Source organism: Myodes glareolus, chromosome 24 (genome assembly GCF_982192425.1).
Source record: "Myodes glareolus chromosome 24, mMyoGla1.1, whole genome shotgun sequence".
Lineage (NCBI taxonomy): Eukaryota > Metazoa > Chordata > Mammalia > Rodentia > Cricetidae > Myodes > Myodes glareolus.
The window spans coordinates 29519402-29535551 of NC_142049.1; the positions used below are offsets into that span (position 1 = coordinate 29519402).

The 16150-nt window shown below is 44.5% G+C and overlaps 1 protein-coding gene across 2 annotated transcripts in view; it reads left to right on the top strand.

Moving 5' to 3' along the window:
- Positions 1-1058: 1058 nt before the first annotated feature.
- Asb7 (ankyrin repeat and SOCS box containing 7) overlaps positions 1059-16150 on the top strand; it is a 46417-nt gene continuing 31325 nt past the window's right edge. The window contains exons 1-5 of one of the 2 annotated variants that reach the window (XM_048434783.3): positions 1059-1619; positions 1814-1911; positions 6145-6179; positions 7756-7875; positions 10229-10490. In XM_048434783.3, coding sequence (XP_048290740.1) covers positions 10280-10490 — 211 coding nt within the window. In that variant the 5' untranslated portion in view covers positions 1059-1619; positions 1814-1911; positions 6145-6179; positions 7756-7875; positions 10229-10279. The remainder of the gene's footprint in view (positions 1620-1813; positions 1912-6144; positions 6180-7755; positions 7876-10228; positions 10491-16150) is intronic. The other variant, XM_048434782.3, reaches the window with a different exon arrangement.

Genomic DNA, 16150 nt, shown 5'->3' on the forward strand with positions numbered 1-16150 from the left:
CTAAACAGTAAAGCTTATTCTAGTACCAAAGGTTTTGTGCTTTGTGCTTCTGATTAGCTCTACCTGCAAAAGACTTCCCTCAGATTTTTATTGGACTAGTTTTTTTTTTTTTTTGGGCCATTCAAGTTGCACAAATGTCATTCTTTGGGAGACATCTCCTGCCAATCTGAAAGAGCCCATCACAACCTAGTCAAACTGAATTCTATTACTTTGAGGTTTTTTTCCCTAATTATTTTGCGGTTTCATCTTTTCTTGTTAAGCAAAAGATGGTTTACAAAGTCTCTCCAACAACTAGAGCAGTACCAAGCAACCAGTAAACACTTGCTAAACGAATAAAGCACTTAAACATGTATCAATATGCCCACTTTGAATCTCTCCCCACCCCCACCCCCGCTCGTTTCATTCACAGGAAATCGCGAGGATCGCTATCCTCGCAGGAAAGGCCTCGAACCCTCATCTCGATCCCAAAGAGCGTGCTCCCTCGCAGGCTGGGCAAGGCGTCCGCAGCCTGGAAGCTAACCGGGTCTCAGAGACCGACAGATGCACCAAGGATCCGCCGCTTGCTTCCCAGAAGCGCGGCGGAGCGGCAGCGAGTCAGGGCCCTCCTCACTTGCCCTCGGCTCTGTCGCCGCGCCAGTTGCTCAACCTACCGCTTACACGCCGCTGTCGAGCCCAGCTCAGCCCGGGCTCCGGGTTACCTGGCTGCCAGCCGGTCGGGCCGCGCTGCCATCCACCCCGCCACTGGCGTCCGCAGCTGCCCGCTCCGGGCCACCGTACTCCACGGAAGGCCTCGCCGGCCCCTCCCTCAGCGTGCGTCCAAGCCCCATTCGTAGTACAGTGTTTCTTAGCAACCGCTTCGAGTCTCCAGGCCGGGGGTGGAGCCTCGGAAACCACCGCGGGGAAGCGGAGGGACGAAGCGAGAACGACCAATCGGAGACGAGTTCCAGTCCCTACCGGCCCGCCTCCTCTGACTGTCGCGAATCCGCAGGCAGCTTTACGGCAGCCAGGGGGTGGGGGCCTCTGGGTGAAGAGAAGGAAGCAACCAACCAACCAAGTCGCCCCCACCCCCTACCCCCACCTCCACCCACCGCGGATCTGGTTTACGGCTTGGAGCGCAGGCTCCAGTGCGGCAGCTGATTGGTTGCCGAAGGCTTGGTCCCATCCCAGTGACCCCAAAGTGCTGGAAGGAGGGGGCGGGGGTGGCCCAGTGCAAAGTGCATCCCGAAAGCCCCCTGTCGGGACACCCCGCTGCTGACACTTGGACCTGGTACGATTTGGGGTCTCCCTGTCCCCAGACCTCTTGAGTCCCTCGGTAGCTGGAAGCCTCCGGCCCGGCGCGCGGCAGACCCCTGGTCTGAGCCCCTGGACTGGGACTTGCCCCCCCCCAACCCGAGCCGGCACTTCCTCCCTGCACCCCTTCCCGGAGGCTGTTCCTGAGGCCAAGACCGCCACCTCTAACCGGATCGGCTCTCTGGATGCTCTCCGGGCTGGGGCCGTGAAGCATCGAGGAGAATCAGGAACACGGTGTCCGGCCCTGCCTGGGGTGTTTCTTCAATGGAGAAGTTGGTGAATGTGCAGGAGGCTGAAAGGAGGGAGAGGAGCTGCAGCTGAGGGGACAGGTAAAGTCAGTTTCTTCCCCCCCCCCCCACTGCCCCCCTCGAGGGGAAGGGGCTGACTGGGTGTGGGAGGAAGGAGAAGCCCTGCTTCGCCTGCCTGCCCTTGCCACTCTCCAGCCTTTCTTAGCTCCCCCATTCTCAGAGCCCTCTCCTCGCCCCTGGACTCACTGCACCGCTCATGGGTTTCTGTTTTCCAGGTTTGAGCTGGCTGGAGGACACTCGTGAGCAGAAGGGGTCTACCCACCCGCCGGAGAAGCAGCAGGGAGACTGCTTTGGACCCGCATCCTCTCTAAAGGTAAAGACCAGGCCGCCCCTCCCCCATTGTTTATTCCTGGCCCCTACCTCATTAAGCAGTGCTTTATTTTCAGGGTGGTTGCCTGGGAATGCCAGCTTTCCTAGACCCTAGCTTCCTAGCCAAAGGAGAAGCACAGCTCATGTCCGATCCTTAACATCTCAATAACTTCTCCAACCCAGAAACATCCCCTGGTTCCCGGTCAGAATGTTTCCGTGTTTTGCATTATCTTTTGGTACACTGTGTCATTTACTCTGCTCTGAGGCTTTGAGACCTTTCGGTAGCTCCCCGCCTTCCTTACTCTCTTAGGGATTCCTCGATTCCATGTTAATTGCTTGTTAATTCTGAATGATGCTGCTTTAAACTAAACCACAGTTTACTGTCCTCCCCCTTGGTTTTCTCTCTACCTCCATCAGGAAAGTTTCAGCGTTACCTAACTGATAATGGCTTGGCAGCAGAAGGTGAACCGGAGGACTGAAACTTGGGGGTTTTGAAGAAAATAATTTGCTTTGGTTTTCCTGGAAAAAGTGAATGTGTGTAGCTAACTTAATAGAAACTGTATACAAGCAATTAGCCCCTGAAACAAAGTATGTGGCTTACTCTTTGGGTTTTTGTGCCAGACAAAATGGATGGACACCAGAGTTGTTATAAAGTGGTATAAATATTTGTTACATCTTTGGGGTTCTAGGTGAATTTAGAAAAATTGGCTTTGTACCTCCTTGACAGTAGTGGCACAGTCAGGAATTTGAAAACAAAGTAACGTCTTGGTATGTTTAGCTACCTGGGGCTTTTGGCAGTGGTCTTTCTTGTTTTCTCACTTTAAAACCCTTACAGAGAATTTGCTAGATTGAAATGTAAGCACCTAGTTCATGTGGTCAGATTTCTGCTGCCTATTTTGTTGCTGCCTCCAAAAATGCCCTCAAGGTAAGTTTAGACCATTAATGTAAGCAGAGAATATCTACAAACCGACCATGTGGAGAGAAGGTATACAAAGGACAGCAGAGAGACTGCCTAATGAGTAACTCTATAGCATTTGCTATCACACACACACACAAAATGACTCATTTATTTTAATAACTCAAATTTTTTGGAATTTTCGGTACAAAGAAGTAATTAAATTGGTAGACTTTTTACTTTGTTCCTTTACTTTGTGCCTTGCACACACACACACACACACACACACACACACACACACATGCCTTTTGAGTTTACTGATCCTTAAGACTTAAAGATAATTTTAAAAGATTCTGAGGGATTGTATATTTTTAAAACTTGAAATTAGATTCCAAAGAAAGAGTGTTATGAATGGAATTTAAAAGTAGTATATATTAGCTTCATGTGATAGAGCCCTCTCTCTAATTGCTCTACTTATTTTGCTTGGTTTTTTTTTTTAAAAACAAACAAACAAACAAACAAAAAACAGGGTTTCTCTGTGTATCCCTGGCTGTCCTGGAACTCACACTGTAGACCAAACTAGCTCCAAACTCAGAGATCTGCCTGCCTCTGCCCTGAGTGCTGAGATGAGAGCGCTGGGATTAAAGATGTGTATCACCACTGCTATTCTTTCCAGGCTGAGGCAGTAGGATGGAGAATTTGAAATCAACTTGGGCTGTTTGCAGAGTGAGACATAGTTTTTAAAGAACCGAGTAAAAGAAAGCAAAAGGAGGAAGGAGCCCCTAATATTCATCAGTGACTGTACTGTGGAGAAAATTTAGGGTAGCATTCTTAGACACACACACACACACACACACACACACACACACGGAATTAAGGAAAGGTCTGTCAAGGTAAAGGGTAGTTGATACTACTTAAATACAGAGCTCAGGGCTGGAGAGTTCTGCAGTTAAATAGGGATCTCAGCAGTGGGCTGCCTTCTGAGTACCTTATACCTTTGTAAGTAATGGTAATAAAATATTTGGAGTTTGTTCCAGAGATAAAAAGCAGTATATATTTTGTGATCTAGCCTCTTTAGTGGGAGTGGTGGGGGGTTATTTTCCTCTTTAGAGTTAACCTTAGAATGTATTTGCTAGGGTTCCTAAGTGAGGACTATGTTTACCTGAGATTATAAATGAGGAGCACTAGTCACTCTTGTAAAGATGGATATTCCTTTGTGCTGGTTTTCAGCCAGGCCGTTAGTGATACTTAAATCACGGTGCGTGACTCTGCTCGGCTAGCAATGGTTTTCCTAAGAAAATACACACACACACACACACACACACACACACACACACCCGGGGTGGGGGTTGTAATTAGTATGGTTGAGAGTGTTTGGTTTAGGTTATGTCAAACATTTAAAATTTATTTAACTTGGACATTTACTTAACAACGTGGCCATCTAGATTTTTATATTTCTGTATCTGGCAGTCAACTTGGTGTTAATTTTATTGTGAATGACATTGGGGGTGCACTAATCTGGTTATTTGGTAACAAAATGCAAATTTACATCACAAAAGAAGAGTAATTAATGCTACTTAGGTAAGTGCTACATCTTTAGTATGTTATGACCGCCTCTATCTTTTATACCTAAAATGATGTCATTCAGTCACGATTAATTCTATTAGATTATATGCATACATTATATATAAAGTAAATGTATAATGTCTTATTTTGTTCACGTGTGTGTGTGTGTCTTTAGTTTGTTCACATTTAGTGTATGTGTAGTCTCTGCTCACATTTAGCCTTAGTGGTTCCATTCTTAAAATGGGTAAATAAGGTCAGATAATCCAGATATCTAAAGCCTGACCTTCAGTCTTTCATTTTCATGTGAATGCGCTCCCTCAGTGTAACTTTCTGGCAAACTTCTTTTAGGCACTGGCTAAGTTTGACTTGGCATGACTGCATTAATAGAGCACTATTGACAAAGCATTTCTAATACCCGTGGTTTAAGCTTTGAGTTGGATCTCTGTCACTTCATCTGCATTTTGTGAAAATCATTGGGTTTTCTCCTATAATTTATGTGAGTCATAGGTGCTGTGCATGACAATCCTTTTTGTCACACAGAGGTCCAGTCATTTGAAGGAAATGCAATGTCCTTCTTTAGGGACATGAATGCTATGGTATGTTGAGTGATACCAAAATAACACCTGCTTTATTTGGGCGTCAGGCTCTTGGTGGTATAAGTGGAGCCCGGCAGCCTGCATGTTGGCTGTATTGTGTGCTTTGATCGGACAGAGTATATTTCCATTCTGGCTTCTCTCTGGGGTCTTGTGAGCCATTGGTAGATTTTTAATTTTTGTCCTCAACCCAGTGTCTTGAAAGTTGCTTATTTCTTTCCTTATCATGATTTACTCTGCAGAGAAATGCTCTGTGCTATCCTGAGTCAAGTGCTGTGTGACCTTATTTCTGTTGGTTTGAGACCAGGAAACGGAGGTCCCATGTGTGTCCCTTCATAAAATGTTGCAGAAACAGGCAGCAAGCCTACAGTCCTGACACGTGGGAGCTAAGGCAGGAGGATCCCAGGTTGCTAGCCATCTTGCCCTTACAAGGGAGGCTTGGTATCTCAACCAAACAAAACAAACAAAAAAAGTGGAAGAAAATAATACGCAGAAGTGATTAAGTCTTGTGTCGAAGGAAATTGTTGAGACATCAGATTTGTTGAAAGCTATATATTCTTGAGCAAATTTCTACCACACCTTGATTAATGTGTATATTCTACTTCAGCCTATTATCTCAGTGTAGATTTTCTTTTAACTGTGCGAGGTAATTCTGATCTTAACTGAATGAATTTTACTTGTCCACCTGTAAAGAAATTAGGCAGCAAAAAAATTGTAGTATTCAGTATGGTCAACTGTATGAAAGCTTGGAGACCTAGGTTATGATCTTTTCCCTTTTTTATAGTAGAAAAGATGAGTTTGCCAAATGTAAGCATAGTATTAACATTAAGTAGTAGGACTACTTTAGAAAATGATACGCATTGGGGAAAAAGATTCATTTCGACTCTTCCAAAGTCTTCCATATTTGTTTATTATTTTCTTTTTTTTTCCTGAAACCCAGAATGTAATTTCTAGCAGTGAATCTGATTTCAGTGGTTGCTGGAGTCTACAGCCATCATTAATTTAAGAAAACCTTCCGTTGAATGTATATTATTTAGAAAATTGCTCCTTTGTCATGACTCCTATTTTATAGATGATTTCTGAGAGCCATCAGAATTTTGAACTTGTATTCCCTACAGAAAGTTTGGCGTTTCCATTCCCACCTGTGGCTTTTCTTGATCCCCCCCCTTTTTTTTTTTTATAGGCACCTGTACTGCTGAAGCTGTATTCGTTCTTAAGGTCTGTGGTGCTTTTTTTTTTTCCCCTCAAGTGCCCATAAAGTAAACCAAGAGGAAATTAGCTACTAGTCGGACACCTGGGACTTTGGGGCTACCTTGATAATGCAGACAACAGAGATCATGTGTACATGGTGTGTGTGTTCTCCCCTGTGATACAGCACGTGCATGTATGGAACAGCTTTTCAATTTAAAGTCTGTGGTCTTGGAGAAATGACTCAGTGGTTAAGAATTCTTCTCTTACAGAGAAACCAGGTTCAGTGGTCTCAGCTGGCGGAGAGCCCTGATGCTGGTTCCTTTGTCCTGGTGGCGGTGTTTGCTTTGAACACTTTCACGCCTTCAGGCACTGTAAGATGCTCCAGGCGCACCTTGCAGACTTCCTGCTCTGGTCTCCGGCCTGCTCGGGTCTCCGGCCATTTCTGCAAGGATTGTTCTGTAGTATTTGTACTTTGCTTTGAAGGAGTTATTCTGACCGTGCCTACTACTTTTATTTGGAAATAATAGGCACAGGTCGCACTCAGAATTTAGTTCCGTGTGCATACAAGCATTTTGCTGCTCTTAAAGACTTCAGACAAGGGAAAGTAAAACATGAAGAGAACACAAGGGACGCATGGCTGGTTCTAATGTGAGCTGAGTGTCCCCTTGCACAGCCTGCAAACCTCCACAGCTGCCACTCGTCCCCTGCACACGCCAGCTTGGCACATGGCCTGTCCCTCTTGTTGTCTGAAAGTTGAAGTGATAAAGGCTCTGCACTCCTTCCCCCCACTTGAAGGGGTGACAGGTCTCCCAATAGGCTAATTCCTAGAGTGATCTCCTTGTGATAACTGTGTGTGTGTGTGGGGGGGGGGTTGTCTCTGCTGTCCTTAACCTGAATGGAATGTACAGAACTGGGATTCAGTGGGAATGGGGAAAGAGTCCTTTTCTTTTAGCTATATAGAGAGAAAGAGATTGGGTTTTTAGTGTTTTGTTGTTTAGGAAATTATGAGCATAAGCTAGCAAAAACTCTGGCTAGTTAATGTTTTAAGTTGCTGCATTGTATGCGTGTAAATGTTGTTGACTGGATGCCTTTAAGGCATATGAATCACTACCATTCAGTGGCATAATCTTCATTTACTTATCATAGTTTACATTGGCCTTGGGCAGCTGCTGTATTGAATACACACTTTTTTTTTCTTTTTAGTCCTGTTTTTAAAAAGCAGGTGACTGATGCTGTCCTTAAAAAACTAATTCAAAGAAGCAAGCCTGAAGTTACAATCTCAGTAGAAAAGACAGGAATCTCAGCTTGTATCCAAATTCTAAATGTGTGATTTGTTATTTTCCCTATTTACTCTTTTTCAAGAAGCTGGAGAATGGGGGAGGGGGAATAGAAGGGCACAGAATGCCAAAAATAAATCATATTTGATTGCATCTTGGAGATTGTTGTAAGCAGCAAGATCATTTTTTCCTAAACTGTCTCTGAGTTCTATCAGTTTGTTATAAATTCCTGAAACCTAAAGTCGTCAAAAAGTAGAATTTGCCAACAGCTGTGGTCCTTTGTTAGTTTCGAAGACTCCCATGATTGTTGTTTGATTTGTTTTTAGGTGAAGCATACTCTTGCTCCAAGGCCTGGACATGCTGGGAGCCCCTTCCCCATGATGCTGCTTGTGCACAATGGTCATTAGACAACCTGTCTACCAAGAGAAGAGTCATTCTTCTGTAAGGTAACTCAGGACCATCAGTCGCCGATGCTGTTTTAAGGAAAATGACACTTAACTTTTACTTTTCCTCTTGAAAGCTGCTAATGAGTTGGTTGGGGCTGCTGCTTCCAGTAATAGAGTGTATGCTTAGAGTATAGGCTCTGGACTCAGTCTCTAGCAGGAATAGAATAGAGTTGAACAGAAATGAATGAGTGAAATTGTGATATAAGAATAAACTAATATATCCACAGTGCAGCAGACACTTGAAAGAAAAACTTAAGTGTGTTGTTTCAGTCTTTTTCCTGCATAGCAGGCCTCTTTCAAGTGCCAAGGTAATCTATCTGAAAACACTCTTTGGGGGCTAGGGCAGGGACTTAGTGGGTAACTCATGCTTGAGCATAAGTGTGAAGACTGAAGTTTGGATCCCCATTTACTCATGTGAAAGCTGAACATGGAGAGTGCAGAGACAGAGAGGATCATGGGGGCTAGATAGCCAGCCAGTCTGGCAGGAATGGTGCAGTGCAGGTTCAGTGGTGGACCCTGTCTCAAAACACAAGGTGGGGAACTGTAGCAGAAGAGACCCTAAGTGTATGTATGCACATATACCCTCAAAGCTCACTCGGAGCCAGTGTGGTGGCACACACCTGCAGTCTCATTGTTTGGGACGTAGGGATGGGAGGATCAAGAGCTCAGGGCAAGCTGAGGCTGCTTGGCAAGTTGGGAGGTCAACCTAAGCTAAATGAGGCTGACTCAAAAATAATAGCAAAGTAAGTAAAAATTTCAAAAGCATGCTTTAACGATGGTGGTCTGAATAGACGGTAAGAGCTTCCATTAATCTTCTGAAGTTTCAATATTGTCTCTTAAAGCACTGAAACTAATATGAAACTATTCTGAAAGGTATTTTCTATGTTAAATTTCTAAGCCAAGAGACTGAATTTCAAGGAAGTAGTTAAGTGAAGAAACAAAAGGAAACTTGCTTATTAAGAGAACAAATTATCAATAAATTTCCTCTTTCCCAGTTTTCTCTGAGGAAAGAGCTATTTGAGGCAATAGCTTGATATTTTTAATTACATCACTTAGTGATATTGCTGAGACTGTAACGATGTCATTTTTATGTACAAAAGCTCATGAGATGTTTGTGATCTTAACCTGTGTTGGTTCTACCAAGCTAGGCTTACTTATTTGTGTACAGTCTATGGTGAGAAATTTTACAAGAAAAATTATTGATAGCAAAATTATCCTGAGTTGTCTAACCTACATATGAGAACAGAATATTTTCAAAGGGCTTTACCACATTTTTTTCTTTCAATCAAATCTACTTATAAAAATAGAAGTTAGATTAATCTAACTGCTTCTTTCAGTTGGAATGTCTTCCCAGGAACTTGTCAGCTAGGTTTCTGTGTATATTCCAATGCTTAAAAGCACACAGACAGCTTGTACCCCGACATGAGAAGTAGCCATTTTACTTTGGATTTCCTTATGTGCATAAATGAGCTCATTCGCTGCTAGGTTTGAGGATACACTTCTCCATGACCTGCAGAGGCCCTGGACTCCTCAGAGGTATTGTTCACTGAAGTCGTCCATCTTGTGACTAACCAAAGGTTCTTATGCTACTTTGAGTGTTTATGAAGGAAAACTGGTACAGAGTTGGAAGGATGTGACAGCAAAAGAGGGGATGAAATACCATGATCAAATAGTCTGAGGTGGGAAAACCAAGAAAAAGACACCCACACACCTACACACCTATATATACCTATGTACGTAAATGTAATCTACTTTACTCCAGCTTAGTTTGCTCAGCCTACTTCCCCCAAGCTTTGTTACCTTGCATTAAAAATAAGATACCTGGACTACTTCGGACCCTCAGCCTGAAGTGTTTTCCTCGTCACAGGCTTTATTTAGTCTGCATGAAATAACAAGCTGTTTTCCAGTGCTCCATATTGATGGGCTCTGACATGTGAGAGAATCTTTGAGTAGTTTGTGACTTAAATCTTGATGGCGCATCTTATAAATCAGACTTCCCAAGACCAATACCACTCTGGCCCCTCTGGTACTGCATCTTAGCTTCTTGCTGCTGTCTCTCATTGTGTCTAAAATAGAGCCATGGTGGGGAAATGTAGTTTCAAGTTTTCAAAAGGATGCAGAAGAGAGTTTTCTGTTAATTCAGGAATCTCTATCTGGCTTTCTCTTTCAATTAACTTGTAACCTTAATACAATCATTGAAAGTTTTGGTCTTAGCATATGCATTTAGCCAGTAGTATTGAAGTGCTGTTAATTACTGTGCTGATCTAGGAAGTAGACAGTTCTGTGGTGGTCAGAGGGCACAGTGCAAAGAGTCACATTTTCTAAATTTCATGTGTTCTACCTTTCCCGAAAGGCTGATTCCTTTGACCTAATGACTGGTTGGTGAAAAGCGGACTCTGCTAGGATGTTACACCACCACTGTCGGAGGAACCCTGAGCTCCAGGAAGAATTGCAGATTCAGGCTGCAGTAGCTGCCGGGGATGTTCACACAGTACGAAAGATGCTGGAGCAAGGCTATTCCCCAAATGGCCGAGATGCCAATGGCTGGACCTTGCTCCATTTCTCCGCAGCAAGAGGAAAGGAGAGATGTGTTCGGGTGTTTCTAGAACATGGAGGTGAGTTTACTAGATGGAAGGAGAAACTTGCAATGGTGTTGAGTTGGAAATGCACTCATGCACATTTGCACGCAATTTTTAATGCTTCACTTGCCTTAATGTTCAGTGTCATTTTTTCCTCTTTGCAAAGATTTTTGTGAACTAAACGCTGAGTTTTGTTTCAAACCAGATTACTGAGTGGGCTTTACCCTGGCATGTGTAATTTCTACAGGGACTCAAGCTCTCCCAGGTCTTCAACTCAGAACCTTTATTGGGGCTGGCAGCCACTTGGGTTTCAGAAGCAGAAGTGGTGGCATTTACCACTGGGGTGTTACCCAGGTTTCCCCTTTTGGAAATTGCTCAAGCAGAGGAACCTAGCACCAGTCCCTTTAAGCATCTCGGTCCTCCCCCTCCCTTAGATTGTGGATTTACCTCCTTTTCCTCTTAGATGGTTTCTCTTGTTCTTTTAGAGCTCTTTCCTTTTCCAGAACGTACAGAGTGTGTAGATATGCCACAGAAGGGTGCTTGTCTGAGGTCTGAGTCTGTTGACAGACGTGGTTAGTGACTACATTGGCCATTTCTACAAGGCTTTGAAACTAATCTTCTCAACTGACTCCTCTCTCCAGTAAATTTCATCTTCATCCTTAACTTGAAAATAGGGGGCGGTGGTGTGTGTGTGTGTCTGTTCTAGATACCATTTATGTATACATTGTCTATATATTAGGGTGTGAGACAACTTGTCTAGACTGTTCTAGGACCCGGATCATTCATCAGCAGTGGTTTTGTTTCATTCCGAGAGTGTACTCTGAGATGTGTACTAGTAAAAAGACTGGCCAGACTTGCTTGCCTTCTGAAGTGCAGAAATGTTAGAAGTTCCACAGCTCTCCTACAGACCATGTGAATTAGTGACTGTATGAATGCTGATGCTAGGCTAGCTTCAGGAGAAAGCTAAATCTAAGCCCCGGAGTGACCATGTGTCCCAGCTGCCCAAAATGGGATTCATAAGCCCCACATTGTTGGCTGTGGACAGAGTCCCTGGTTCCCCAGCCTGTGTCTGTTCATAGCTGTCTTCCGTCTCATTTTACCCTCTGACTTAACAGACCTCAGTTCTATAGTTAATGAAGGGTGCGTACATGGAATGTCAGGAAAAAGGAGCAGAATGAATTCTGCCCGTAACTTGGTAAAATTGAGGCTAAATTAATTAATTAAAAATTAAGGTAAGATTAAGGCTAAAATTAAGACTGTGACTCATAATTTGCTTTTTTCACCTAGTCCAAGTGCCTTTCAGCTCCGTCAGCCTCACTTAATAAGGAGTATGTCCAGGTAGTCAGTAATTCATGGACATCATCTCCTTTAAACAAAGCACACCCTCACACACACTCTGCACAGAAGCCAAACCCTGCGTGGCCTGCCCGGCTCCTGCCTGCCACTACTCAAAAGTGCCCCTGACTTGGGTGAGTCTGGGTGCTTAGCCCTCTTATTTCTTCCTAACACACTTGTAGAAGTCGTGTTTCATGTAGTTTTGAAACTGAAGAGCTTCCTGGCTTACTGCTCTGCCACAGTTGTTTCTCACTCACCTTTGTGGAGCATTGTGGTTTTTTCTTAACTCTCTGGGGTCTGCTGTTGTAATGTGAGAAATTAATATGACATGGAAAACTTGTCACAGCTCTCTGACTGGCTTCCAGTTGAACTTTTTGTATAAGTCAATGAGTGATAAGGGCGGAAAGGAAAGGCTAATGATGAGCCGGGTTTAACCTGTGGACTACAGCTCCCGAGCATCTCCCTCTCCTCCACCCCACAGATGATAACTTGCAGGCCTGAGGGTGGTTGTGCGGTGGAGTGTATAGCTAGTGTATTTGAAGCCTAGTGTTCAAATCCTAACACTGCAGTAAAAGAAAAGTGGGTGTGTGCATGCACACATATCGTGTGTGTGTGAGTGTGTGTGTGTGTGTGTATGCGTATTTGGGCGTGCATGTGTGCATGCGTGTGTGTGTGACAAACTGCAATTCATGAACCCGCACTGCACAGTGTAGTGCATTTTAGTGTATTTGTGGAATTGGGTGTCCAGCCCCACAATTGATTTCTAAAGTAACTGTTAAATCTACAGAAAGAAACTTCGGTGATTCTGTTAGTAAGCTGTTTAGACTTACCCTGTTCTCTTGAGTACAGTATGTATATTAATATGCTTCCATTTGGTTATTCTTTCAACTTTGTATGTTCCTTTTAGTTTTCTTTAGCAAGCATGAAATGTTCTCAGCAGGCGTTTGAGGAGGTAGTGCATAATAAAACTACTTAAAACCCAGGTTGACATTCTTTGGGCTGTGCAGGGTGGTGGCCACTAGCCGCTCTTTGCCACCTGACTCCCCTTCCAGAAGCCGTGGCTTTCACTGGCTTCTGGTGCAGCTGCAGAAATAGCCTGTGCCCCTAGCTTAAAAGTTTTCAGCCTCTTCCTTCTATACCATAACTCTTCTTACTGTTCTGGCCAGTATCTTGCCTTTCGTTACAGAGTAGCTTCATCATGAAGGTTCCCTGTCAGTACCCAGGTCAGCTTCAGATTCCACTGTCTGGGTCCAGTTGATTTGCCTTTAACTCCAGTTATGGGACATTTGAAATTGTTTGAATTTTTCTTCTAGGGCCAATATTGCAGGAAGTGTTCTTTTTTTTTTTTAACCTTTGTTAGAGGTTTGTTGTTTTTTTTTTAATTTCTAGAAGTACTTGCCAAGTCAAACAGTATTTTATGGATGCTGACACATTGTCCTCCCAAGAGCCTGCAGTTGCCTGTGCCCTTCCTGACTGGGTGGGACAGTGCCCGGTCCCCACTTCACCCAGCTGCGTATTGCCAGATGGCTGGCTCTTCCTTGTGTGACGTGCTTACCCCCTCCCAACGTGTCATGCGAGTATCAAACTGATAAGCCTGAGCTTGTCCCTCTCTTGCTCACTTTTGGCTTGTTCAGGTGTTCTCTTTTGTCAGTTCCCAGTGGAAACCTTTCTCTTAGTTTGTAGTAATCCCATGTTCCTATTGCCCTCACTCTAAATTGGGCACGTTTTATTTTGCTTTTGCCTGGGTTGTGTCTCTTTGGTCTTGGTTAGTAAATCCTTTATACTGCAGGGTCATTATTTGCCTGAATTTTCTTCTCAAGATTTTGTAGCACTTGGGTCACCAACCTGCCCCTAATTGGCATTTGTGCATGGCAAGCGATTGTTGATATAATATCACTGCTGTTCCCACAAAGATTGCCTAAACTTTCCTTCTTTCTTCAGGGCTGCACGCTGCTAGGTCACATACACAGGTTCAACATCCCGGCTTCTACTCTTGAGTTCTCATTTAGGGCCTCAGGACCAGTGTAAGGCCATTTGCATTGTTCTCTGAGAGCGTTACTCCAGTCAAAAGAGATCTGTAGGATGCATCCCATGACTCCCTTCACTGCAAATTATAAAATAAGTTTGAAAAGGATAGTTAAAAAGGAAGCTCATAACCCCACCCCAATGGTCATAGTCGTTCATGAGGCTTTGACACATATGTGCATCTTCCATGTAATGTCCTGGCACAGCTGTAAATGGCCCTGCAGCCTAGAAGTGCCATGCAGGAAAGTTACAGACCGTGCTTGGCACCTCTGCCCTCACCTGTGATGTGACCAGTTGCTTGTTCTTCTGGATGTCTCCTCTGCTGACCAGCTGTCCTTTTTCTTCGCTTCTTTCCACGGAGCCACCGTTCCACTCTGTGACAGGGAAACCCCTTCTCATCAGGATTGTGCATCGATCTCATTCACCCCCACCTTATATCACCCTGTCCCAACCCAGTCTCCAAATAATGTGACACCTCTAAGTAGAAATGGAAATTAAATCCAGTAGGGACTTCTTGTTTTCCTGCACAGAATCTACGCAGTCCGTCGTGTGCTCAGCACAGCAGTGGATCATCTGACCCCTGCAGTTGCAGCTCTTGTGCAGCAGCCCCTCCACCTCCTTAGGGGTCTCTGAGCTTAGAGGCGTGGTCACAGAGGTCACTGTAAAGCGTCTGCCATCATGGTCTTCTTTCCTTTGCTTACACCTGCTTCCGCTTTAAGTCTTCTCAGCACTTTCTCAGGGCTACCACTTCCTTCCAACAGACTAGGTCAGGTGGAAACTTCATTTTTGTCCCATTAGATGCTGCCTCCGGGCCCTGGATGGTGCTGTCTCTACCCTGTGGGATACTGTTTCCTGGAATAGTTGGAAGCATGCTGAAGGGCTTTAGCTTTCTGTTCAAGGTCTGTAGCTCTAGTTCACCTGAAGGTGCTGAAGACAGAACCACATGCATGTTTGTTCCCAGTGAAAAAGAACAGAAACCAGCAATCTAAGCTGATTGCTTCCTGACCTTGTGAGCTAAAACTGATCTAAAATAGTGATGATGATGATGATGATGATGATGATGATGATGATGATGATGATAATGCTTAAAAGTCAGTCCCTCATTGGGTTAGGATTAGAAACTGCCGAAATTCATGGCAGCTGCTCTTCCAAAATCACCAAATAAGGGAACGAGGGAAAGGACTTAGAAGCAGGTTAGTTCACTTTGCCCTCTGCACTACTTCCCTCTCTGCTCACTCTGTGTGTGTGACAGTGACTCTGAGATGTATGAGGTGGCCATTTGGTTCCAGATAAAGCGTTCGCTCATCTTCAGAAAATGCTGCTGAGCACCTAATGTGTTCATACCAGGCCCTGTGTATGCCAGGCCCTGCCTTCAGCAAGCTGCAGTGGTAAATGGCCCTGGTATTTCCCAGCCCAGCAAATGAATGGGTCAGTAGCCATGTTCCCTGGTGACTTGTCCTGTGATGCTCTTAGTTTTCCCATCGAAAGATGAGCCACAGAAGCAAATGTAATTCAGATACCCCAGGTCTTCACCTTGATGACAGCGGAGCCAAGCTCCAAACCATCATCTAAGCTGTGGTTCTGTGTTGCCTAGAAAAGAAGCAAGGCATTCCAAGAGAGCAAAGTGCCATGTGGAACAAGGCCTCTCTGTGTGAGGTGTGAGAGTCCAGGATCTCCCCCAGAATACAGGGCTTGGCCGGAGTTCTTGAAAAGTGTGAAGCAGGAAGGACTGGAAGCTTGGTGGAGTGGAACATTCTACCTGTGTGGGACACTGACGGTGGGGGTTTGAAGGAGAGGAGCATGTGTGATTTTAAGGACTGAAATAGTTGAGTATGACTGGAGCAAGTCCATCAGTTTAGGGATGCTGGGCAGGGCAGGGACAAGCAGACAGGACCATAGGAAGTTCTCTGGTTAGTTTCTGTGCTCATCAGAACGGCTAAAGACCTAAGGCAGGAAGAGCAGGTAAGCTATACAGTGGGAGAAATGAAGAGCAATAGAAGCGTCAGGTCAAGAAGGAGGGAGAACTGTCGCCACTTCCTAAAAGGACATAGCTACCTCAGGAAGCAGGGGAAGGGGCAGCCAGGTGGAATATGAGAAAGAAGACGTGGAAATCTCAGCCACTTACACAATAAATAGAATTTATTTCTATTTAAATAAACAGAAATTGTTTATTTAAATATTCATACATGAAAGGATACAATGAGAAAAATACAGTTCTGCCTGTCAAGTCCACAGAGCTACATGGTCATACCAAGCCGCAGAGCTAGCAAGCTCAGGACCAAGAATCAAGGGGAGTGATGTAACTCTGGGAAGAAACATGCTGGGAAACAGCTGTG